Genomic DNA, 26,191 nt, shown 5'->3' on the forward strand with positions numbered 1-26,191 from the left:
CTATACTCGTCTGACGGTTAAATTACACCTTGCTATACGTAGACCCTTTAAACGCAATTGATGGAAAATCAAAGAGTTCAGACTTAACTTAGAAATCCTCAATCAACAATATATCAGCGTTTAAAACATGTTCCTTTAGGTAACCTTTTGATGATTGTTTAACATTAAAGCCAAAAATGAAATACTTTTTAGCTTGTTCTTGTATATTATTACCACCGCTAATATTTTTCGTCTTTTCAAAGCACATAAGACATTATTTAACATTTCAGATGTTTTTGCGAAAGCCACGTGACTTTTACATAACTATAACCAAAACAAAACAAAAGACCATAGAAAATGTGTGGGAAATGTAAATCACTCTGGGGGAATTATTTTACCGAGTAGTTTTTCTAAATTGTTGTGTAACTATCAAAATCATTACGAAACCCATGATTCCTAAGCATCCAACGCGCTTTTTTAAAAATCAGTTCATCGGAGCTATAAAATTGATGAAAAACGAATTTAAAAAAGTAGTCGAGCAGAAATTTTAAGCATAACTTTTTTTTAATATGTACCCGGTAAAACATTAAGTTAAAAAAAATAGTCAATCAGCGAGCTTAAAAGTAACACCTGAGTTGTAGAAAAAAATGTCACACAAAATATGTATAGATATTAATTGCATATTTTTTCATGATTTGATGCGTTTAATTTTTCTTGATGAAACGATTTGCCATCAAAAACATGTTTACGCAGTCGCTGTTAAAAATCCAGCAAGAAAATAGACAAAACTACTTCAAAACTACAAACTTCAGCCTAATTCATATAAATTCACTTAAAAGTTTTTTCTGGAAAATGTATTAAACAATAAACTTCGTTAGCAGTTTTCCAGTTTCAAAAAGAATAAATTCATAAAAAATCCGAATCAAGAGATTCATCTCGCTTTCTTATTGCGGATAATGATTCATTGTATATACTTTTCAAATAACTGATTTTTTGACCAATCTAAAAGATAAAAAAATAATAGTAATAATAAATGATATTCAACGTCATTTTTGTATATATAGAGTATATAAAACCGTTAATTTTTAAAGCTTGGACCTAAATTCGATTATTACTTGAATCAAACGTAAACAAAATGATTTCTGAAAAATTACCTTTTGAGCGATCTTTTCTCCTTCACATAAAATAACTGTTCTATCTTCGTGTGTAGGATCTCGTAATCCAGCGTTATGGCGGATCAAATAAATTTCTATATAGTGTTGTCGTCCTGAATGGAAGACAAATTAAAGCAAATATTTACATAACAAAATTATTTCTAATACTAAAAAATGCAAACGCTTAAAGTCGGTTTCATCCAAACCTTCAAAGTAGTAATTACAATCACGAAAGCACGCGTATTCGACATGAAGAACAATGTTTTCAGGACACGCTGGGCCAGATTTGACAAAATATATCCCTTTGTTTGTAAGAAGGGCTTTGAATTTGTCTGAAGAAGGCCTAACTGGTTCCATTGACACGTACCTAAGTGATAACAAAGTGAAAGCAACATTTTTTTTTTACAAACAAGTCACAAAACATCCCCGTAGTAAATTTCTGTAAACTCACATTTCGCTGGTATCTCCGTCGTTAAACTTTAGAAGCACTTCTTGTCCTTCAGAAGCGTTCTTAGAGAATTTTCCTAACACGCCACCAGGACCATAACAGTTTCTCTTGAGTCGTCTGGATGGAGGTGAAGGTCTAACAGCTTTTGTTGTCATTCGCACGGCAGCGGCGGTGCCAGAAGCAAGATCTAAGACACCGGCAATAGGCTTGGCAACAGTCCCAACTAATCCTTTTCCCAACCCAGTAAAGAAACCCTAGTAAATTGATACAAAAGGTAAAAAAGTGAAAGAAATAAAAACTGAAAAGCAATATCGATAGATTCGAGGGGAACAGCAAAGCAACGTAGAAGACCATCACTTTAAAACTTTTGTGAGCGAAGCAGTAAATTTATGTTTGAAAGGATAACAACTGAATTTAAAATTCTTACTTAAACTTATTTCTTTTACGCAGATTGTTTAACACAGGTTTGAGAGAATTTCTAATTGAAGTAGTTACTTCTCCCTGGTTGAAAATATTTTTAATTAGGGATCTGCTAATAAAGTTTTGTTTTGTTGTGAAAATGTAAAAGTGCGTTCATTTTGACGTTTACTCACTTTAGATGATGAAGAAAAGCAAACTTTTGAACTTATTTTTTGCAGTTATACATTTAGTACATCTAGTGTTTGTTTTATACTTGAAGAAAAATGCCAACACTTTCTTTTTTTAAAAAAAAAAAAAAAAAAAAAAAAACCTTATGAGCAGAATTATAAAATACACTTTTTAAAAAATGCTTTTCACAAAAATTAAGGCTGAAAGAGAAAAAAATTAATTTTTTTTTGCTGACGTCAATAGTTTCCTAAAAATAATTTTTGCCATTTGAAAACATTGGTCTTCCTATGTGGAAATATTAAAGACCAGGCTTTGAGGTGAATGCCATACGGCAACAATGACCCATAAAGGTTAAAGAAGTCCAGGCCACTACAAACTGAAGTTTAAATCAAAATCAAAATTTCTGAGACAAGTTCTCATATATCAAGGCCGTAGAAAGGATTTTGATATTGAAGGTGGTGTTGAGAGTGGGTTTATACATCAACTTCTCTTTCCATGTGTCATGGTGTAACTATGAACCCATTCCTGAAAGAGGCCTAAGAGAATCTTTTTCAAATTTGCTAGAAACAGAAAGGAAATTCGTAATGCTCGTCAAATAAAAATGGCGATAATTATAAGAATCAGCTGTGATTCAAAAGGTCAAAAGTTTATTTCAGACCTCGCAAAACTTAGATTTCTATTGAGCTATTTTCCTCGACGATTTGAACTAAATACAATACCTTTTTGTTAGACTAAAAACGTCTAACAGTTGTAAACTGTTTATTTGTGGAGGATTAATGGAATAATGGTTGAGGTTTAAATTATCGGATAAAATGGAATAACGGTTGATGCATCAACTATCGGACAAAATGGAATAACAGTTGATGCATAAATTATCGGACAAAAAACTTTAATATCTTATTTATTAACAAAGATAAAAACTATTGACCTTTCTCTTAATTAAAATCAGCTTTTTCTTATGTAAAAAAACTCCATCATCTGGATTAAGCCTCAATTTTGACAACCCTACATAAGCGACTGTAAAAAACTCAAATCTATTCCTTTTAGTTTCAATTTGATGCGATCGATCAAGACTTGCTCAAAGATAAAAACTATTGACCTTTCTCTTAATTAAAATCAGCTTTTTCTTATGTAAAAAAACTCCATCATCTGGATTAAGCCTCAATTTTGACAACCCTACATAAGCGACTGTAAAAAACTCAAATCTATTCCTTTTAGTTTCAATTTGATGCGATCGATCAAGACTTGCTGAAGTTTACCAAACCCCCTCGTAAAGCTTTTTGGGCCAAATATTCCCTAAATTTTTGAATTGGTCGAGGCACATTTAGTGGGTTGGATTCTCTATCAACATCATCGACATATTCGCCCATCCAATTTCAAAAATACTTAGAGTAATGAGAACTTGCTAAATTGGCCGAAATAAATAGTTCAAGTCACCGTGATACTTGTGATGTGAATTTAAGTCATTCTTTTAAACATTCATTAATGTAGAATGATGTATTGATTGTTAAAGCTTTGGAAGTACGAAATAATGACTCGGACATACCACGGTCAGATATGGTCATCCACATAAACAATTTTTTTCGGAAAATTCTCTTTTCTCTATAAAGCGATTTTTCTGTAGAATCCAGAATTTCCGGGCATCCGGTTATCACCGACAAAACAAATGTATTTTTGATCATTAATGACCTAATTTCGTATTATAGAGCTGGTTGACGAGTTTTCTGCTTTTTTCTTTGCTTTTAGTTGTTGTTTAATAGTGTATTAGGGAGTCTTTTCCTCTTTTTCTGTAATGAATATTTTTTTTTTTTAATTGACAACCAATTGTCGATAATAATGCAACTTACGCCATTTGTCTGATAACTTATGCAATTATGCATGTCTAGTAACTTATGCAAAAATTCAATTAAAACTTCTATGATAACTTATGCATCATTCATTAAAATTGTCTTTTTTTTCATTAGATAGGAAATTAAAATTTATTTCAAATAAATTAAACGTATGCGAATCTTTTTTCTTAAAATCTTGAGTTGATAATGGAAAGCGTTACCACGTAATAAACCTACCGATACACCTTTTTTTGAAGCACCCTCAATGGGCTGGGTTACCATACTTGTTAATCCACCAATAACACCCATTCCTAAGCCTTTTAAGCCAGCAGAAAAATGTGTTGAACTGCTACTTGAACGTGCCACTCGTAAAGAGTCACGCGATTCTTGAAATTTATCATCCATTGATGCTGACCATAAACCATCAGCAATTACTCCAGTCATCTAGTGGTAATAAAAAAAAGATTTTTTTTTTTAATGTGTATGAGCAGTAAAATTGAAATGAATGAGCAGTAAAATTGAAATGAATGAGCTGTAAAATTGAAATGAATGAGCAGTAAAATTGAAATGAATGAGCTGTAAAATTGAAATGAATGAGCTGTAAAATTGAAATGTATGAGCAGTAAAATTGAAATGTATGAGCAGTAAAATTGAAATGAATGAGCTGTAAAATTAAAAGAAATGTGTTTTTGAAAATTACTTTAGCAGCGCTATCTGAGAACCCGTGAGCAACATTTACGAACAATCCACCGATGTTTCCTTGTTTGAGCAAGCCCTCCATACCCGACGAAAAATCTTGAATTAAACCCAACGGATTTCCCAGAATATCAAGTGAACCTAACAATACTGCCGCTTGATTTAACAAAGTGCCCTTGTAAAATGTTCCTACAAGCTGTAGAAGATTGGATTTAGTTTCAAACACATTAACTCGTTCAAATTTATCAAATGTAATCACTGCATCTTCGAAGCTGACAAAAGGTATAGCTAAAAAAAAAAAGTTATTAAGGATACATCAACTCATTAAAAGGTCACATTAAGACAAATAAAAAGGGATACAACAATATCTAAAAGGTGATATCGAGGTAAAAAAAAAAATATCTAAAAGGTGATATCGAGGTAAAAAAAAAATATCTAAAAGGTGATATCGAGGTAAAAAAAAAATATCTAAAAGGTGATATCGAGATAAAAAAAAAAAAAAAAAAAAACTACATCGAGGTAAAAGAAGAGAACATCAAAAGAAAAAAAAAGATCAAAATCTTTGTTTGAAAAATAAAAAGATAAACCTATATTTTTTTTTAGTTTAAGCAAATCATCGTCAATTTTTCCGGTTACAAACAAGCTCATTGAAAGGTCTCCTTGACTAATTAAAATATTTTCAAAGAAGATTTTCTGTGCTGCATCGGTCACCGGTTTTTCGACACGGTAGTTTTCTAAAATTACTTTTGAAGTATTGTTCTTATTCTTAGCAACGGAAAGGGATTGGAAAGCTTGAATCAATTTCAGTATTAATCTGTCATCGAAGTGGAACTCCAGCTTGCTTATATCAACATCGAGATTCTTAATTGAGACAAAATAAATTCAAAAAATTAGAAAACTAAATTTGTTAAAGGTAATTTTATAGAACTGAAAAAAATTTTATGAAAATTAAATTGCTATAAAGAACAATAGTTTAAATTATAACACGAAAAAAAAAATTTTTATATTAAAAAAAAAAAAAAAAAAGAAAAAAGAAAAGAAATTAACACACATTAGGTATTTAAAATGTTACCTTGACAATAGTTAATTCATATTCGGCGACCGTTTCTACTCTAAGAAATATTTTTAAATCACTATCTTTAGCTGAGTTAAGCTTGGTTTTTAACGGAGAAGAAAAAACAGCAACTGGAATCTGACTACCAAACAGCTGATTGTCAATTTGTAATACTCCTAAATAGAATTAATAATAGTAATAATAATAATAATAATAATAATAATAATAATAATAATAATAATAATAATAATAATAATAATAATAATAATAATAATAATAATAATAATAATAGTAATAATAATAATAGTAATAATAATAATAATAATAATAATAATAATAATAATAATAATAATAATAATAATAATAATAATAATAATAATAATAATAATAATAATAGTAATAATAATAATAGTAATAATAATAATAATAATAATAATAATAATAATAATAATAATAATAATAATAATAATAATAATAATAATAATAATAATAGTAATAATAATAATAATAATAATAATAATAATAATAATAATAATAATAATAATAATAATAATAATAGTAATAATAATAGTAATAATAATAATAATAATAATAATAATAATAATAATAATAATAATAATAATAATAATAATCATAATAATAATCATAATAATAATGATAACAATAATAATAATAATAATAATAATCATAATAATAATCATAATAATAATCATAATAATAATGATAACAATAATAACATATATTTTGAATTTATGATAATATTGTACTATATGAACAATTGAGCATGGTTAAAAGCAGCTAAAAAAAAATAAGAAAATAACATTCACAAAAAAAACATGAAAAGAAAATTAACCAATTTCAACTTCCAGTGATTGAGCTGATGATGAGAAACCATAAAGAAACTGTATTTGTGAAAGTGATATGAAAAGAAGTTCTTCAGGAAAAAAGTTTATCACTGATATTCCAAAACCTCCAACTAGGGACATAACAATCTAGACCGAAAAAAAAACGATCAAAATAACGGAAGTTTTTCTCAATACCTTACAAAACGTGACAAGATAAAGTTTTTTTTTTATGAATAGAAAAATCTTTTATTGGGAAAAAGTTCAAAAATGTCTGACAAGAGGTTCTTAAAAATATCAAAAGCTCCAACGCCTTTATGTTAACACATAAAAAAAATTACTTCAGCCAATGGTTCCCTGTTCGGGCGACGGAAGTTGGAATGAGAGTTCTCTACAACTTCCCATGATTCATTCTCACCCTCTTGTTCAGAATCAGTGATTTCAATAACTTGCGTAGGACCATAAGTAATTACAGTAACAGATAAAATTCCAGAGCCAGGCCGTAACTTCTGCCTTGTTACACAACATTTAGCTGACAATTCTTCAATATCACCAGTTGGTTTTGGACCTAATATTGCAATAGATTTATCAGCAAGGCGACCATAAGGTTGAACAGCTTGACCCTGTAAGCAACAAAGCAGCATATTTGATTCAAAAAACCATGTTTGTGTATTTTTTCTTAGCTCATTACTTGGATTAAGAACAAGTCGTTGAAGCTTTAAACCATCCTGAAAAAATTCTTCAACATCTAATACTAAGCCATTTGTTGTAAAGCTTGCTCTGTGACCAGCTTTTGGAGGCGAAGGAACAAAATGGAAAAGTTTTCCCTCGGCAGACATACGCCACAGTTGTGAACGTCTGTAGTCAGCTTTCACAGCAAGAATAACAAATCTCCCATCAACAACATCTAAAACTAAATTTTCAGCATTGCTTCCATATTTATGAAGAGTACAGCTAAAAAATATAAGTAAAAGGAATATATTGAAAACGTTTATTACATCAGTTAAAACAATTATTTGCAATACTTTACTTACCCTTCAAATGTATGAGAGAAAGCTATGAATATAGCATTTTGATAATACAATTTGTTAAAATTCCTCCCTGATTGTCGCAGGTTGTATGTTTCTGAAGTTTCTTGATTAACACTAAGTGTTAAAAGAGGTGGCATAAGTGGATCATGCAAAACATACGCCTTTGAATCATGTGCTTTAATGAAGGATTGCAAGCTAGTGTTAGTGAGATGAGCTTGCCAATACAATAAAGTAACATCTGTTTTGTTAACAATAATGTAGGGGGATGGAAATCTGGCTCCATTAGATAATAAACAGCGATAAGTTCCTGACTGCAAAGAAATATCTGCACGAACTGTATAACTATACTGTTTTTTTGCAAAAAATAAGTTTAAGTGATAAGATGTCTCTGTTGTCATTCCAAAACCTCCAGACCAAACACAAAAATCTTGACCCTCAATACGTAAACAAACTATTTGATCAAGATCAGAACGAGGCCAATGAAAAGTGCTTACAGCTCCTGGATAACATTGAATCATATCAGGATGAATTTCATTACTGTCATTCATGGTCAAATACTTTTGTGCCATTGTAATAACCCATTCAGTTTGATTATCAACTTGGAAACGAGGCACAAAGGAAACAATTTGAGTTTTTGCAAACACACCTTCGCCCCATGTTATATTAATACCAATATCAAATGTCTTTTCTGGCTTATCTCTACCACAACGAACATACAAAGTACGGTAGTCTACATCTTTTTTTAATGAAAAAGGTTTACACCATAATGGTTGCATACACAAATCTGGTTGGTATTTTTTACCAACTCTCATTTGGCAATTATTAGGATAATCTCTTTGAAAAAAAGAAAATAAAAGAGGGGTTAAGCTGCGTGCTTCTTCATGCTCTTCAAATTGACCAGCAACTTCATCCTGTTCTTCTTCTTGTTTGAATATAAGTGGAATACCAGTTTTATTTATCAACCAGTAAGGGGCCAAGACTGATATCTAATAAATGACAACATTTTAAAATTACTGTAAAAACAGATTGCAACATAAAATGACATTTGAGATTTAATTAGATAAAAATATTTTTTTCAGATTTTAAATTCAATAAAATAATATAAACAATAATATAATACCTTTACAGCATCACATTTGTAACCGACAAGAACATTAAGTATAAGTAATCGCGTGTTTGGATCATAAAGATAAGCATTTTGAGGAAAGCTTACACCATCAATTGGTATTTTAACTAAATCTATTGTTGAAAAGTTTTCAAATGAGAATCCTATTTCAACAAGTGAACTCCTGTCAATAATCTGAAGTGGAACAGTTTCTCCAGGTTTAATTAGTTCTTTTTTTGCTGTACCACGAAGCAAATAAAAAAGGTCAAAAGGCAGGCAATTTTGTAAAAGTATATGATAAACTAGAGTGATGTGGTGTTGAGGCTGCTCATGATAATCATTAGAAGAGCCAGGCAAGCAGTGACAATAAATTAACGCACAAAACCTAACAAACAACCTTAACTATTTATTCATTTTTTTGAGAGAATTAAAAGGAAAAAGGTTAAATGAATTAAAAATCAGTTTAGAATCTAATTGTAATAACATGTTAATGTAGTATGAAACGAGAACTTTGTCAAAATAATAAACTCTTTGGCACAAGTTAAACAAATGATAAGTTATTTGCAAAATAATACCTGAAGATTTGCAAGGGTTTGTTAACTGTTTCACATTCATATAGTAAACCTTTTTCTTCAGCAGTAAAAACAGATCTCCATTTTAAACTCTCATAACAGTACTGATACTCACAGTTCAAAGTCTTAACAGGTCTACAAAATAAATCTCCTGTCACCATTGGCAGTGGAACATGGTAAAAAGCTCCTGGGCTTAAAGTTGTCAAGTTAAATTGCCTATCATTTATTACAGCCATAATCTCAACAGGTACAAATAGTTTATTTTGAACAGTAAGAGCTGATTTGACTATAATTATTTTTTGCGAATTTACCAACTGGATATCAAAAAGAACATAAACACCATTTAAAATGTTCTAAAATAAAAAAAAAATAAAGTTAAAGATTTTGATTAAATAACACGAAATATATATTATAATAATATACATATATGTATATTATAATACCAATATATTAAGGTGTCCCTAGAAAAAAAATATTTCAAAATTTTTGAGCCTCACTCCCCAAAATGTTTTCTTGGGTAAGTTATGAACATATGCAAAATATATTTTCAATCTGAATTTTTAAAGGGGTGGCTCATGACTTCCAAAGTTAATAAGCTGAGATGGGAAATCAGATTTACACATTTCAGTTATAAGAATCAAAAACAATAGAACAAAAAGAATGTTTTTTTACTGGATTGTATTTGATTGTTGACCTCAAAATCCCAGTTGCAACTAACTTTTTATTTTAGTAGATCTGTAGGAGAATGGCCAGCAAAATCCAATTTTAAAAAATGTAAATCCAAATCATGGCTCACATTTATCAACAGAACAATTTATCAATTTTATTTTTTAGTTTTTGTGATGAATAAATTTATTAAAACCATGCGAATTTGAATTTTTAGTTTGAATCTAAATACTAAGCATTTTTATATTATAAAAGCAGACTAAAACTTTTACTGTAAAGGAAATGATTGTTAAAATATCCCATTTTATTCACTTTTGATAAGATTTTGCATCTTAGTTTATTAACTTTCGAGGGCATAGTCCACCACAAAATAAATTTAGATTTGAAAAAATTTTGCATACGCTCCTAACTTAACTAAAGATAATTTTTTGGGGAGAAGACTATAATTTTTATACAAATATACATATATATAATTTTACAAATATACATATATATACATCTATAAATATATACATATAAACCTATATAACTTATATACATATATGTATATATATTCATACACATCATATGCCCTTAAAATCTATACTAACTTCGGCACACTTTTTAAAATTTTTTTTTATAGAAACCATTGTTTTATGGTTTTGGAATCTTTGATTTGTACCTAAATGTAATACCTAAAAGTAATAAAATACGTACCTAAAAGTAATAAAATAAAAATTTGATTTCGCTGTTATGATTGCCAAAAATAAAATTGTCATTGACCTTTATCTCTTGCATGCTACATCCAAGGACATTATAGCAAGACTTGAGATGGCTAAATGAGCTGCGTATGATATTTTAAGTCAATTTAAAAAGTTTGGTCACAAAGAGAAAATCAGGAAGTGGTAAGACAAAGATTGAGAGAAGTAAGAAATTTTTGTCCATCCTTAAGAATGGTCAACCAATAATTTTGTTCTCAAATGAAATAGCAGAACTGAGTGCCAGATTAGCATCTTAAAGCTAGAAAATGTTCCAGAATCCATTAGGTTCAATTTCAGAACAAAACTTCCTGCTTCTGTGATGGTTGGAGTTGTGGCCTTCAATAGCCTGATGTCTCCCATTTTTCTTGATTCAAAATCAATACAGATGAATACATTAAAATTTTGGAAGACCATGTCTGTCCATGGATCACTACTAACTTCAACCTTGATGCTAAGATTGTGTACCGGCAGGATGGAGCTCCACCTCATACAACCAGAAAGACCCAGGAATAACTCAGAAAAAACATGCCGGATTATGACAGAAAGTTTGTGGAAGCAGTAGAATAGCATGCCCAAGGAGTATGACCTGAAGATATATGAGAGCTTCAGACCCAGATTTGAGGCTGTGATCTAGGCCAATTGTTTGCACATTGAATAATTTATTTGAAATTCATGGAAAAATGACATGAAAGAAATTATTTTGCCAAAAGTATTTTCTTGTTTGCTTGTTTTTATAACCTAGCATTTTCAAAAATTAGTGCAGATTTTAAAGGCGCTTACTGTATACATCTGTGCATGAATATGTATAGCATATATAAACACTGTAAATAAAATTACATGAAAAAATTATCACAAGTAGTATATTGTAATACCTTGAACATAAATAATTACAAAAATTTTATAACCTCAAAAAACAAATTTAAAATCTACAAGAAAAAAAGTTACTTGTTTATTTTCATATGTCAAATCTTTTCGGTAAAACGCTCCAACTCTATCAACCGTAATTGGTTCTAATGGCTTCATACCCACAATCTAAACCATTAAAATTGATGGCATGCTTAAATTAAATTTACACTGAATTTTAACAACTGTGTGTGCTTTTGTATGATTTTAAGTTGTCTGGGTTTACTTTATGCATATACAAAAAGACAAAAAATGACAAATATTTTTAAAATCTAATGATATTTAGAGGTATCAAATTTCAAATTTTAAAGTGCTACAATACGAGCTTTACACAACAAAGACCAAAAATACTTTGCCTTTTGAGACCATCTTTAGAGGACTTTGTGGATTTAGTTAAAGCTATCATTATAAACATGATTTACAATCTGTTTATAATGATAACTTTGACTAATCAATTTTATCATTATAAATAGATTGCAAAAATAATGAACTAATAAGAAAATTTATAACAAAAGCTCATGTTGTTACATTACTCCAACTATAACTGATCAACTTAGAACATTTGCGTTAAAAAATCTCAAATTAATTTCTAATTAATCTAAAAATTCTTTTTGACTCTTAAGTCTTAAGATTGTTTTTGTGATTATTTTCAACAAATTGTAGAATATTTAGGAAGTGTTTGTCAGTGCGCGCTGTCAGCAAAATCAGTTGCCAGTTTTACATCATGTTCAGCAGCATTACTCAAAACATTAATGACTATGACATTTTCCCCAGTTAATTGATATTCATCATTGGTGTCTAAATCAGTAACTGACAGATGAAGGAAACTGTTGTTGATCTGAGTGAATATAGTAAACCATGAGTTGATGCCAAAAATGTCACATAGTTGGGTGGATAGATTAATCAGTGATGGAAACTGTGGCTAGCACCATCTTGAGCCAAAGTGATTCTGTGGTGACTTTAGCAGATTGGATGGCTGCACTTTAAGCAGAGTACTAGCAAGAACATGATATTCAACCTATGGTGGAAGTGAGCTAATCAGTGTAAGTTGGGCAATTTCTATTGCCATGTATCAAAAATTCAGACTAAAGGCCGAGTATCTGACTATGAAATATTCTTGATGATAAACTCATACTCTAGAAGCTAATGAGCATCATGAATAGTTGAAGATCATTCCATGGAGCATTAACAGACTCCTTGCAATTAATCCACCAAATCAGGTAAACATGTGACAAATCTGACAATTTGGCAAACCTTTTTCACCTGGTGACAAGTAGAGATTGACAAGTGGCCAGCATTTAGGCTTGTAGCAATGTTATATTCATGATACTATCACTACATATCCATTCAGTAGTGTCATATTATGATCAGCAATAATTGATCCAGTCTTCTTGGTCAAACCCCTTCTTTTAGTTGCTCATCAGTCAGAAGATGGTTCTCAAGTGTAGCTGTCAGCTTAGCAACCCAGAGTAGTATACAGATTTTCAGAGATTTTCATTGGAGTTTGAGTGTGATTTTCTAATTTTCTAATGTCTCCAAACAGTGCAGCATTGTGCTTAGCAATTGGATCTTCATTTATATTGCTATCCGTATCACTACCCTCTGCAAATTGTCACTATTGTCTGAAGGTAGATCATATGATACTGTGGTTATTGATTTGTTGTTGAGCTGTGCACACTTTAGTCATTCTGCTGCAGCTGCAACAATATAGTTACATCTGTATCAGCAGTATGTCAAACTGGTTAAAATTGGTTGCTTAATCAGTTTTCATTGATTGGAAGAAAAAAATGGTCCTTTTCATTTATGATCAAAGTTTTAACATTTGGTGGTGATAGTTAAAAAGTTGATACAAACATGTTAACTTTTCTACGATGGGTAAGATATTATACTAGCATAATTATACATACAGGAAGTTTTTCTATAAGACTAGAACAAAGTGTCCCAAGTATAAAGAGTATTACACATATAATAATATTTTACTGGAAAAGTGAATCTGTGCAATTTTTCATTTAATTTTTGAACTCTTTAAACATGTTGTGGGACTCTAAATGATCTTTAAAAGAGGAGATTTTTTTAAACAAGCAATATAGCTCATAATTAAAAAAAATTTAACCCAGATACTTGTTGTTACATTACAGAATATTTTCTGAGTTGCTACATTACATACAATATTTTTCAGCGAAAACTTTTATCAAACTTTTTTACCTGAACTTTGATTTGATGAACAGTTAATGTTTGTGTATTTTGATGACGCAATTTGCTTCTTTGTTCAAAGGAAAAAGCAACTTCTTTATTGTTATCAACTTCAAATGCATTCTCCATAAGTTCATTAGATTGATCTCCTCGTAGAAACTTTTTTTCTTTTGCTGGTGAACGTTTTGCAATACAGAAAAATAGCTTACAGCCTGCAAAATAGAGTTATTAAATAATAACATTTAATATACAAAATATATAAAATGATGATTTTATTTATAACTAACTATTTAAATAGCTTCTAAGTGCAAAGAACATTAATTATTTTCTTACAACTTTTTAACATAACTTTCTTATCACTTATATCATCACCTGATAATATAAATGTGTGCTATACAACACTAATTTAAATTTGTAATAACATTTGAAATTTAAATTTAAAGTCTTAGTTTTTCTAATACCTCAAATTATTTAATGAAAATTTTTTTTTAATGAAATTTTAAAAAATCAACTTAAAATATTTAGTTTTATAAATTTTTATGTATTTTATACTTTTATTTTCCCTCTTGCCTGCATTTTATACTAAAATAGTAAAATGATATAAAGAAAAATAATTTTTGATTAAACAGGTTTCATTAACCTTTCATGATAATTTCAATTTAGTAGTTTGCGGTCATCAGATCCTAAGTTATGGATGATGCGGTCACCTAAGTTATGGATGATGACCCAAAGAAGTTAAAAATACTTAAATTCTTTATTCCTCATGATCTTAAGAGAAAAAAAATGATAAAAAACCAAATCAGTTTTAGTATAAAATTTGACATAGATTATTAATCTGAATTATTTTCAATTTAAAATTCTTACTAATTTTTTTGGATTTTAAGACTTCAAGCAACTTTATAAGGATTTCTTGAAATTTTTTTTCATATGAACAGTATATTCTGAATTGAACTTTCTCCAGCCTCACAGGATGTTTAATTGAATTTAGACACTGTCTCAGTTCAACAGAGCACATTTTCATAATATTGGCAGGTCTAACTCATTTTATCTTTCAAAAAAACAAAAAAACATTTATATTCTCAAGTGACAATTCATATTATAAATAAAAAACAAATATGAAGTGTATTAAAAAACGAAAAAAAAATTGTGGTCAAGCATGCCTGTTTCATTGCGAAGCAAAAATGGAAAGAAAGGAGCTCTCTTTTTATTTGCATTATTAAAAAAGTAAGTAGACCATATATCACTTGTTTTTCTAACTATCTCCATAAATGCACATGTCAAATTCATATCAAGACGTTCTGGAGCTAAAAAAGAGAATGTAACTTTTATTATTGTTTTTACAATGTTTACTTTAAAAAAAAAATTGAATAAAAAATTAATTCATTTTAACAGATATTCCATATTTTTTAAAAAGAGTTTACCATCAATTTTTATAGCTAGTTTTTCAGAATGGTTTACTTCTAAACAGCTTGACCAATGAATATTGAACCTGTTTGGAATTAATCATATATTTTAACCAAATGAAAAATAGAACTATATGTTAAACCAAATGAAGAATACAACAATCATGTCAAACCAAACAAACAAACAAACAAAGTTTTATTGTTTGTATTGTTCAATTAGTTTAAAAGAAAAAGTGATTTTTTTTTTTTTCCTTAAAATTATTGAAAATATTCCTAAATATCCTTTTATTACCCAACTGTTAAGTGATTTAAACTCAGATCTTCAAAGATAGTAATACTGAGCCTTAAAGAGAGATGAAATCCTGTATAAAGGGGGCAAGCGTATGAGCTATATTATTCTTTTTTGAGCAATTTTTTTAAAATTTTCTTATGAGTGAGCTTTCAGAGTTTTACTGGGAAAATCTACAAAAATTTAACTTTATAACTTTATATCAAAAGTGGTACAAAGAGAATGATAATGCAAATTTTTTCTAATTAAATTTAATTAAAAGATAATTGCTTTTAATCATAACTAATAATCATACTAACCATCTATAAAATCACCTACAAAAAACAAAATTTTCATTAACACTATTTTAATTACTTCCAACTTTCAATAAATGGTTCCCATGCAGACACTCGTGTGTTATAGTAATTTGCATCAATATTACATTTCATAGAACCTTGCTTTTGAAGGTGAAGATCATGGTGCAAAAACACATCTAAGAACAAATTAAAAAGAAATTTATTATGAATAGTTTCCTTAGATATATTCTAAATTCATTATCATCAATAAAAATCTTTCTTTTTTTAGCAAATAAAAAATTTTATACTCTTTATTACACTTGCAGATTTTAATTACAAGTTGTGCTTAAAATTCATGGAGCTGATGCATGAATTTTAAGCACAAAAGATACTGAAATAAATAGTATTAGATTCTGCAAATGAACAGCTGGTATCATCATTGGTAAATGCTGTGATAAACATTTAGATTTATGTCAATAATTTTGTGTCATTACAAACTCATTCAGCTAGGATCAAATGAAATTGTTTAAAATTTAGTCATTACAAATAAACTTAAAATATTTCTTTACTAATAAACATTAGAACACTTGTGGTTCACTCACCATTGAAGCATATATCAAGTAATGGTACATCATTGTTATCACAGTCATCAATCAAGATAATTGAGATAAGGCTTGCTTTTATCTGTAGTAAATAATTTGAAAATGTGGTTTAATTACAAAACAAAAATTAAACTGTTACTATCTGTTATCTGTTATAGTTGATGTGAATACCTCATAACCAGAAATTGACTGCTCTTTTGGTTCTTCAATAATAGGAATTTGTGCATTACTTGTTAACCACAATGCAGCTTTAGATATGTCATAGTTTGAAAAAATCATAGCTTCAATACAATCTTCACATTGAAATCCCATATCTTGAAGGTGTTGCAATGATTTATTATCTAGAATAAAAAATTATTATATTCATAATAGCACAAAAGTATTTTAAACACAATTCTATTAAAATACTAATCTATTGAAATTTTACTAAAACTCTTATCTATTTTTATAAGTTTTAAAAGTGTAAAACTCCTAAATACAAATTATAAAACGCTTCTGACATTTTGTGCATACCTAATAAGGACTCATCTTTTTTATGCAGTGCTTCTTCTCCACTTTCCATAGCGAGGGCTAATTGTCTTTTGGCACTGTTTGCAATTTGTAAAAACATTTGAATGTCATAATAGGAAACTCTTATGTATACTGGAGCTTGCAACTGGATCTAAAATTCAAACTTGAATAAAAATATATATATAATTTTGGATTAAAATAGCTTGAAAAAACAAACTTTTAAAAAACATTTTTTTATCACATCTGAAAGAAAAACACTTACTTCTAGTACTGGTATTGTAATATTTTGTGAAGTGTTCACATTCTTCAAATTAACAGACTTCAATTCAACAAGAAACGCTACAGGATCTACAATGGAGAGAGCTGAATCCTCTGGTTTGCTTAGCTGACATGAAAAGACTTCTATGCTTTGTAAACTGCAAGATATAGGCTTTTCGCTATGATGATTGGGTCGATAAGCAAAAACAGCAGTTGTTTTTAGAATTACTGTACGTGTATCTGGATCAGAAACATCCTCAACTACAACTATCTCAGACTCAGTAATATTGACTTTTAACTCAAACAATTTTTTAACCGATGACTGATTATTAGGTGATGGCTTCATAACTGCCCCCTGAGATAAACCCAATTCCTCTTTCTGTAACTTTGCTTGATCCATTCTGTAAGATAATTCTTTGGACTTTGCTTCTTGATGCATATAATTAAAAAATATATATTTGAAATCATCTCTCGAATATAATAAACTTTACAATGAACTTTTAAAATTTTAATTTTTTTTATGAGTTTTAAAGAATTTTTTTAGGAGAGCAAATGACTAATTTTGATTAAGCATGGGACAGTGATTTCAAATTAAAACAAAACCAATTTTAAAAGTTTTTTTCAAAGCTAGAATGTAAAGATTTTTTTAGTTCAAAAATTTTCTTTGGAACTTCAAATAATTTTAATGGAGTTTTAGTGAGTTATTTAATTAAAAATGATTTGTTTAACTTTGATTGGTTGGATTTTGAATAACTAATTTCTGAAACATTTTAATAATTTTTTAATTGTCTTACAAACAGATTTGTGCGGTAATTACAGGCAAATTATTTTTTTGTTGTGTTTTTATAAATCATTTTTTTAAAGAACATTTTCAATACAATTATGCACATGTTTACTCTGAATAGTTTAAACTATTTATTATAACACACTCAGAATATACTTTGAGGTCATGAAAAGGAAAAATGGTAAATTTGCTACATTTAGTAAATGTAACAAAGAGGTCTCGTTGTTCTACAACTGTTACGAATCTCTCTTAAAAAGTATCCACCTTAATCTTTTTCTTGAGTTTATAAAGAAGGAAATGAAAGATTAAATTAAGATTTTTTGTGATGTGCGTACTATCATTTAAAAGTTATTACTGTTTTTAAAAACAAAAATATTGGTACTTTCATGATAGCAAACACTCACCATAAGTAAAATGCAAATTGCTGTAATCACTTTTGATCACCAACCATTGTCTTAGAGGCAAAACCATCAAAAAAAAAAAAAGAGCTTGATTTTTTTAGGAACTTCACAGTCCACCACAAGATGTGGATGGCATTCTTTGGTGGAAAGACCACCAAGATCAATTTCCACTCCTGACAAATGCACCAAAGATAATATATATAAAAGTCAACTAACTCCTGCTGCTTAGTTGTTCTGCTAACATATTCACTGACATAAGATACAACTTGAACCCTGAAAATGCTAAAATGTTATCTTTACAACAAAACTATAACACTTTGGCAACACTTACTACTAAATAATCATCAACAGATGATGATAAAGAAGATTTGTCAGAATTAACCACAAAATCTGAATCAGAAGAGAAAATCTAGCTAAGACTTAGCTGGACCACCAGCAAAGAGAAATTCTGGATCAACAAGTTATCTAACCATATTTTTCAATGTGTATGAAAGTGAAAGTAACTTATAGTAATTCTTAACCTTTTATTCTTGTTTTTATAAAATTCATTAAATGTGAAACTTGAAGTAAAATAAAAGTAAAAAAAACTACACTTTCTTTCAATTATTTAACGCCAAGAAGAACTAAAAAATATTTAAAATTTTGATAAAATTGTTATTTGCACATCAAAAAATTTTAATAAAGCTCGCTCTTTTAAAAAAAAAAAAAAATCTTTTAAATGAAGTTAAGTGAACAATTGTCCCATGCTTAATTTTATTTACATAAAAATAGTTAAACTTTACGTAAATAAATTTAGCTATATTTTATGTAAGTAATATTAATTTTTATGTAAAAAAAAAAAGAAACTTTTAGTAAAATTAAATTTTATGTAAAAAAATTTCATTAAATACCAGAAGTTGTACCTCGATATTCATTCTCTTCTTTTCTTGATAAAAAATTCCATGTATCCAATAAAAAATCGAACATTAGGAGAATTCTACTTTGGTTACATAAAACTGTAACATGCGACTTATCGCTAGTATCCAAATAATGAACTTCGAATTGAAGATAATCTTTACGCACTTTACTTGAAGGAAGCAAAATTCCATACGGACCTAAATTTAACAGATTTTTTTAAAATCAAATAAAAAAATCTTACAAGATTTTTCATTCCAAAAAAGTACAACTTTGTGGGGCTTTTAATTTTGAATTTTATATGATGGAGATGGAAAATATTTGATGAATTTATGGACTAGACTTAAATAAAGAGTATAAATTAGAATAACTTTTGGCACAGTCCCCTCACAAGTTCCCTTTTATTCCACTATGAAAGCATGTTTCTCAACTTTTAGTGAAAAGATTTTTATTTAAATTATAAGTGATCATAAAGAAATACATACATTCACAACGAAGATCATGAATAAGGACATCCGAGGAAAACAAATCTACAGACTTTGAACCATCAGAGAAGGACTCAAACTGAAGCGTTGAATCCAAGAGATCAAACTTTGCAAGTTTTTTAGGTGCTCCTTCACGTGATTGGATATTGCCAAATGAAAAGGTTGGGCATAATTCCAACGATACATTAGACAAGTGTAGTTTAATATGCATAGTGGTCCATAACTGGGTTGAAAACTCTACCTTAAATACAGATCATTATATAAATTGAAGACAATAAATTGGCTACCAATTATATTTTTATTATTGTTATTTGTATAAACTTAATGAAACCTATAATTAACTTTATTACCCGTAAATAATTTCTTATCATAAAAACTTACAGGTTTCAACGGATCAATTAGTACTGATGAAGGTGCATCAAATGCATCAAGTTGCTCACCAAGGTTTTCACTAAGCATTCCCATAACTAATGCAAACTGTGATAAATCTATATTTATGGATACAGATGACAAAGTACCAGAGATGGAAAGATCTGGGACTAAAAGAAATTATAAAAAAAAACTAAAAAATCCTGAGATTCATTTGGAGTTTTAGATGATGATCTTTAGCATGTAGATGGCTAAAAAAGTAAACAAAAATATTTTTGTGTATTTATTTTGGAGTTAGAGATCATGAGGTATTTAAAAATTAAAAATACCTTGTCTTCCAAATGCGCACTCTAAATTTCTCTCAACTGTAAGTTTCATTGTACATGGTTCCCTCATCATTTCTAAGCCTTGGTGCAGAAATGAACCATCTGTTACTTGCTTTGCACTGTATACCAGCATATTGGATAGACTAATTTTGATTGAGTCTAACAAGCGATCTGTGTTTTCTCCTACAAACTCTGGAGAAACTAAAATAATATTTAGAAGAATATAACCTTACCTAAATCTCTATATACTTTTTACAAATATTTCACAAAACAGTTTATAAATAATATTTTTAAAATCAGATCTATTCTAATGTAACAATTTCTGTTGGTCGTTAAAAAAAATCACTTATGGTTGAGGCATTCAAGAAGTGTGCACTTCTTAAAAACTTTCCTTTTTGATCCAAGATGATCGTACTTTCCACTCTTACCATAATTTTTTGAAAAATAGGCTTCTAAAAAGTGTACTTTTTAGAAGCCTATAGCAACCAAATGAGAGAGTATTTCTTGATTTAAATCTGTTTTATAGCTCAAGCAGTCAAGAAGTTTGTTACCTTACAAAAGTCATATATCAGAGCCTTAAAGAAAAAAAAAAGGCGCCATACTAACATTTTTCCATGGTATGAAAGCTTGTTGCCCTGTTTTGTAGTATAATATTGCTGTAAAAAAGGATTTTTTTTAAAAATGTAATTATATACTACCTAATATCTAAATCTTAAACTGAATATTTAAAATTGGTTTCAAGCTTACATGCTAGTTGTTTTTTGTTCTGCAGGTCACTCAAAGTACAAAAACTTGACCTGCAAATTTTTTACAAGACTTAACAAGGTGTACAATTTTGTAGGCTTTGACCATATAAAATTATAAGCACAATGATAAAATAAAAAAACAAACCTGCCATGCTCCTGGAGCGAGAAGCAATAAATGTGAAAGCATTGGTACTTGGATGGCTGGCATATAAAAACTCATTGCTCACTTGAATATTTCCTAAGTTTGCCACAATCAAATCTTGGGACATTGAGTTACGAGGTAATATAAGTATAGGAGATTCGGCAGTAACTTTTAATTTAAGACGAGCAGAGCGACTTAACACTGCAAATATCTAAGAATTTCATACAATAGTTGTACAAATTATACAAACAAAATTCAAATTTAAAAATAAAGCCTAACAATCCATTCTCACCTTATTTAACAATAAAATAAACAAATAGAATGAGTTTTAACTAACTTTTAACTGACTTTTTAACTAAAAACTCTATTTTTAACATCTAATAAGACTTACCTCACTCCCCATTTTTACAGCTCTTATCCTCCCCAGTACTTCCTGTAATAAAACAAAATGCTGGCAGAAAGCAATCACCTCACTCAAAAAATGTTGTGTGTGTGTATATTGTATTGAAGACACTTTCAGGGTCAAATTCATATCATATTCTCTTGAAAGGTTTGGATCAGGTTTAGCAAAGCGATAAAATGTAAATTCAATAGCTTTTTCCCCTTTAGTAAGCACCCTAGTAAAACAATTCGCTAATCATGATAATATCCTATAATCATTGTTATGATAAGTGGAGCTTTGAATTAAATCAACATAAACCATTTTAAATAAAAAAATAAAGCTTCAGGTTTTAAAATATTTTGAACTAATTTGTTTTAATTTTTTAAGTCTTTAATTTTTATCTGTAAAATTGAACTTTCCATACCTTTCTTTATAAAAAACGCAAACTGGTGAAATGTCATGCAGCATAACACTATCTATACTTCCAGATACATCTTGGTTCCCATTGAGCATTATTGTGTTAAGGCACATACCTAAGATACTAGCCTTAGCCAGGGGATATTGTTCTTTGTTAAAGTAAACCACAAGAGAATTGAAGTTTATTTTAATGTTTGTTTGTATGGAAATATCATCAACAACTTCTAAATTAAAAAAAAACTAAAAGAAATTTCTTCATATAAATAGAAATAAATTAGGCACAAAAAAATAATTTAGGTAATTTTGCTTAATTATCTAAGCTTAATTACATATGAAAATTTTTTAATGAGAATTTCAATCACAAATTTCATTGACTGTAAAGTTGTGCATTATTTTATATGAATATGACACGAAAATTGAGAGTACATATCAAGCCATTAAGTTGAAATCAACAGAAGTTTTAATTAAAGACTATTATTCTATGCTTCACTACTTTTTTAAGTTAAAAAATATCCATACAGTTTATCTTTTAAAAAAATACCTTGATATGATGGAAGTATTTCCAAACTCTTCAATTCTAAAGGAGGTTGCTCTGATACACCAATTCCAAAAAACTCAAGCAATATCACCCATGTTTGTAAATTAATAACAATATCAAGACTACAAATGTCAACGGTGATTGTTTTATTCTAAAAAAGAAGCCTTTTTTAATAATTGTTGTTTCTACCATAGTTAAATATAGTTGTACATATATGTAAACAGAATGCAATATATATATTTAACCATTATAAATTTATAAAACATATTTCTAAGATGAAACATTAAAGAAATGTTAACACATATTGATACATTAACTAAAAACATTTTACAATTTAAAATGGCCTCTTTTGTTATAGCCATATCCTTTAATCTCTTTTCTATAGATTCACATTATTTCTTCACTATCTCTTCTCACAAATGAAACCGTGACTTCTTAAGAGCTATTTTTAATTGTGAAACACTTGAGACATAACTCTTCAATATGGACAATATAGCAAAGTCCATAGGATTAATGTCAGAATTTGATGGAGGCATGTCCAAAAATCCACATTGTTGCACTACTTTTGCATTACATAGACCCTATGTGCAGGAGTGCCATCTAAAGTGGATTCATAGCAGCTACCATGTTTGGCTGACAATCATGGTAACATATTTTTCTTCAATATCTGCAAATAAACTGTGCTATTCACTTTCAATCCTTCAATGAACAGTCAAAGCAATTTAGAACTATCATCACCAACAGCACCCTAGGAAATGTCTTCTGCTGAGGCTGCATAAAATCTATCATTTTTATAGTTGGACACAGCTTCTACAGTGAAATTCCAACCAAATGAAAATATCATTTGCACATCATTTAGCACCTCTTTAAAGCCACTTCAATTTTGTTGCACTTGAAAGCAGCTATCATCTTTTAACCTTGCAGGATTTTACTGTTAAATTTCACAATCCATCTTAGTAAACTATTAGAAATGTCAAGGTCTTTAGCTATTGCCTCGATTAGCTTTGTCTTGAATTTATCTACAAACATTTATAAACAATCTGGATAACACTTTGTTACAAACTGAATATTTTCTGCAGACATTTATTTGTTTCATAATATCCTCATTACTTAAACCAGCCATTTTCCTAGCAACAACTTGAATGTGTTTTATTTCAGCAGACATAATTAACTAGTTTTGACACATGAAAACAAAAAATTGACCTAATTGAGAGTGCATCATTCAAAACAATTAAAGATAGCAAACATTTTAAGTTACATTTTAGTTATTTGATAATTTTTTTATATGTTTAAGTAGTGGATAAATATATATTCCAAACCCTGTTTAAAATTTTATATATAAATATATATACCTTTTCATTATTAAGTGAGTTATTTTCAAATAAGATTTCAACACAGATTAGAGGTCCCTCCCTATATGATAAAACATTAGAACCATCGCCATCACAACTACCATCAATGTCATTTCTGGAAACACTGTGAGTCAGGCTCGGGAGGGATTTAGAAAAAAACTTCATGTTTAGTAATTCTGACTCTGTTGGACAAGATGAGCTATATGGCTTCTGAAAACTCTTAGCTAGTATACAAAAAAAAAGTTATCACCAGCAGTTGAATATATACTGTAACCAAATAACATATAAGATATGAATGCATAATAGAAACAAAAAATTAGATTTGCTAAATACATGGGAAATGAGTCATACAGAGAATTATCACCACTAAATAAAATTGAATTTTGGGCAAATATTTTTAAACTATTTGCCCCAAATTCAATTTCATTTAATAGTGATATAGCCAATATATTAGCTAAGTAGTGAATTATGAGAACATATTATGTGATTCTTTCTGATTTTAAGAAGATTATTGTAAACTAATCATATTTTATAATTAATCATAACTTTTAACAGGAAACAAATAACAATCAATAAAATAAACAACCTTGACTTGAAGAAATGAGATACTTGTATTTATCCTGCTTTAAATAAAGCAGATCTTCTATCGTGCAGCTTTGTAGTGTAATCTTCATAACAGGAACAGTGTTCAAATCAGAATAAATACAATCAAATGCTTCCAAATCAATCCGAACAAATTCACGTGAGGTGCCATGAAGTTCTCCATGAAGTTCAATAAGTAAACAGGGCACTTGCAAATTTGCAGTGAGATTAAAAGAAATTGGTTCAGTGTTGTCTTTTTGATTGAAACTTTTTTGTTTAAAATAAAAATAATTAAAACAAAATACTAAAGACAAATAATAGCAATTTATCAATTTTATAGTAGATATTTACAGAACTATAGTAAAAATGAGTATAAATTAAATTATATTATTACCTAGTTTTTTCATTTAAAACACTGTCTAAGTTTGCAAAAGATGAGGATGCACTTGGAGGTGGTGAGTCCTTTGAAAATTTGGAAGAAAATGCAAGTGTTGACAAAATCTGTTTGTATATTGGTAATGATAGAAATAATTTAAGGGGTGAGTTAACTTTTGCTTGAACATCAAAACGCTGAATTCTGTCTGATGCACTATTATACTGATCAATTTGAAGAAACAAATCAGTGTTGTGTACCAGCTGCATTTGAGGACACTGGTGAAGAATCTCAGATAACTGTGTTTGACCAAAATTAATTTGATCAATTTCGTCAGAAGAAAGTGTCAATGAAGAACAGTTTACTTTTTTTATCTCTACAACTAGTCTATCAATATCATACCCTGTAGTTTCCGAATTACTTAAATTCAACCCTTTATCTGGCATGTAACAGTTACTAACATTTATTTGTCCTAAGTAAGCAATGAGAAGATTTAGTCCTAAATCGTTATTTGGAAGCATTACAACAGGAGTTTGAATACAAACATCTAAAAGAAACAGCTGATTTCTTTCTTTTGTGTGAGCTAAATTATAATCATCTGCAGGAAACAAGTCATCTTGACCTTTTATTGAGTTTGCATGCTTACGTCTGACTACAATTGTCTTCGCCATATCTGATGCTGCAATTTGAAGAGATACTGCAAGGTTCAAGGCATATTGCTTGTAATCACCAGCACAGAGGCTGATTTCATTTAAAAACTCTTGGTTATGGAGATAATAAGCAGAAGCAATTTGTAAGTTTAATTTTTTAGTTAACTCCGTTATTTGGTAATTGAACTTAATTGCTTTTATCTCAGATTCAATTGAAGAATTTTTATTAAAATCTCCAAGATTAAAGATACATTTGTGAGGTAATGATGATCTAGTTAGATCATTAACAACCAAGCTCCTCATTGAACCAGAAGCCTGTTTTTCAGCTACTAAAGTTGAAAGCTTTAATTCATGCAGACTTATTTTTCCAACTTTTAAAGGCTGTTTTTTCCCATCAACAATAACACTTCGAAATAAAAGTATGTTTAACTCATAGAACTCTGCATCTATGTGCAATTTGTTAGAAATAACATTAGTAACTGATACATCAATATTCTAAAGGAATAGGCATTAAATAATTTAAGAAGACAATCTACAATACAAAAGCAGAACTAAAAATGTTATAATCAAAGCACGCAAAAATTACAATGGTGACTCAGCTGTTATATATATA

At 29.0% G+C, this 26,191-nt stretch overlaps 1 protein-coding gene across 4 annotated transcripts in view; it reads right to left on the bottom strand.

Moving 5' to 3' along the window:
- Positions 1 to 768: 768 nt before the first annotated feature.
- LOC145191215 (intermembrane lipid transfer protein VPS13D-like) overlaps positions 769 to 26,191 on the bottom strand; it is a 37,512-nt gene continuing 12,089 nt past the window's right edge. For 2 of the 4 annotated variants that reach the window (XM_090067720.1, XM_090067718.1), the window contains exons 26-58: positions 24,950 to 26,073; positions 24,560 to 24,822; positions 23,974 to 24,197; positions 22,625 to 22,772; positions 22,091 to 22,307; positions 21,676 to 21,901; positions 21,288 to 21,495; positions 20,400 to 20,597; positions 20,083 to 20,240; positions 19,702 to 19,942; positions 19,225 to 19,416; positions 17,142 to 17,566; positions 16,883 to 17,030; positions 16,541 to 16,710; positions 16,370 to 16,451; positions 15,847 to 15,964; positions 15,222 to 15,289; positions 14,961 to 15,104; positions 13,813 to 14,012; positions 11,650 to 11,736; positions 9,302 to 9,651; positions 8,742 to 9,111; positions 7,625 to 8,607; positions 6,932 to 7,544; positions 6,602 to 6,740; positions 5,767 to 5,924; positions 5,282 to 5,555; positions 4,699 to 4,982; positions 4,236 to 4,442; positions 1,585 to 1,835; positions 1,340 to 1,500; positions 1,134 to 1,246; positions 769 to 981 (exon numbers count right to left, since the gene is read on the bottom strand). In XM_090067720.1, the coding sequence (XP_089923846.1) occupies positions 886 to 981; positions 1,134 to 1,246; positions 1,340 to 1,500; positions 1,585 to 1,835; positions 4,236 to 4,442; positions 4,699 to 4,982; positions 5,282 to 5,555; positions 5,767 to 5,924; positions 6,602 to 6,740; positions 6,932 to 7,544; positions 7,625 to 8,607; positions 8,742 to 9,111; positions 9,302 to 9,651; positions 11,650 to 11,736; positions 13,813 to 14,012; positions 14,961 to 15,104; positions 15,222 to 15,289; positions 15,847 to 15,964; positions 16,370 to 16,451; positions 16,541 to 16,710; positions 16,883 to 17,030; positions 17,142 to 17,566; positions 19,225 to 19,416; positions 19,702 to 19,942; positions 20,083 to 20,240; positions 20,400 to 20,597; positions 21,288 to 21,495; positions 21,676 to 21,901; positions 22,091 to 22,307; positions 22,625 to 22,772; positions 23,974 to 24,197; positions 24,560 to 24,822; positions 24,950 to 26,073 (8,640 nt within the window). In that variant the 3' untranslated portion in view covers positions 769 to 885. Of the gene's footprint in view, positions 982 to 1,133; positions 1,247 to 1,339; positions 1,501 to 1,584; positions 1,836 to 4,235; positions 4,443 to 4,698; positions 4,983 to 5,281; positions 5,556 to 5,766; positions 5,925 to 6,601; positions 6,741 to 6,931; positions 7,545 to 7,624; positions 8,608 to 8,741; positions 9,112 to 9,301; positions 9,652 to 11,649; positions 11,737 to 13,812; positions 14,013 to 14,960; positions 15,105 to 15,221; positions 15,290 to 15,846; positions 15,965 to 16,369; positions 16,452 to 16,540; positions 16,711 to 16,882; positions 17,031 to 17,141; positions 17,567 to 19,224; positions 19,417 to 19,701; positions 19,943 to 20,082; positions 20,241 to 20,399; positions 20,598 to 21,287; positions 21,496 to 21,675; positions 21,902 to 22,090; positions 22,308 to 22,624; positions 22,773 to 23,973; positions 24,198 to 24,559; positions 24,823 to 24,949; positions 26,074 to 26,191 lie in introns of those variants that run through there. The other 2 variants (XM_090067719.1, XM_090067721.1) reach the window with 2 other exon arrangements.

This window comes from Hydra viridissima, unplaced genomic scaffold, assembly GCF_058129835.1.
Source record: "Hydra viridissima isolate aposymbiotic clone 2 unplaced genomic scaffold, HvirCarnegie_v1 scaffold_11, whole genome shotgun sequence".
Taxonomy (NCBI): Eukaryota; Metazoa; Cnidaria; class Hydrozoa; order Anthoathecata; family Hydridae; genus Hydra; species Hydra viridissima.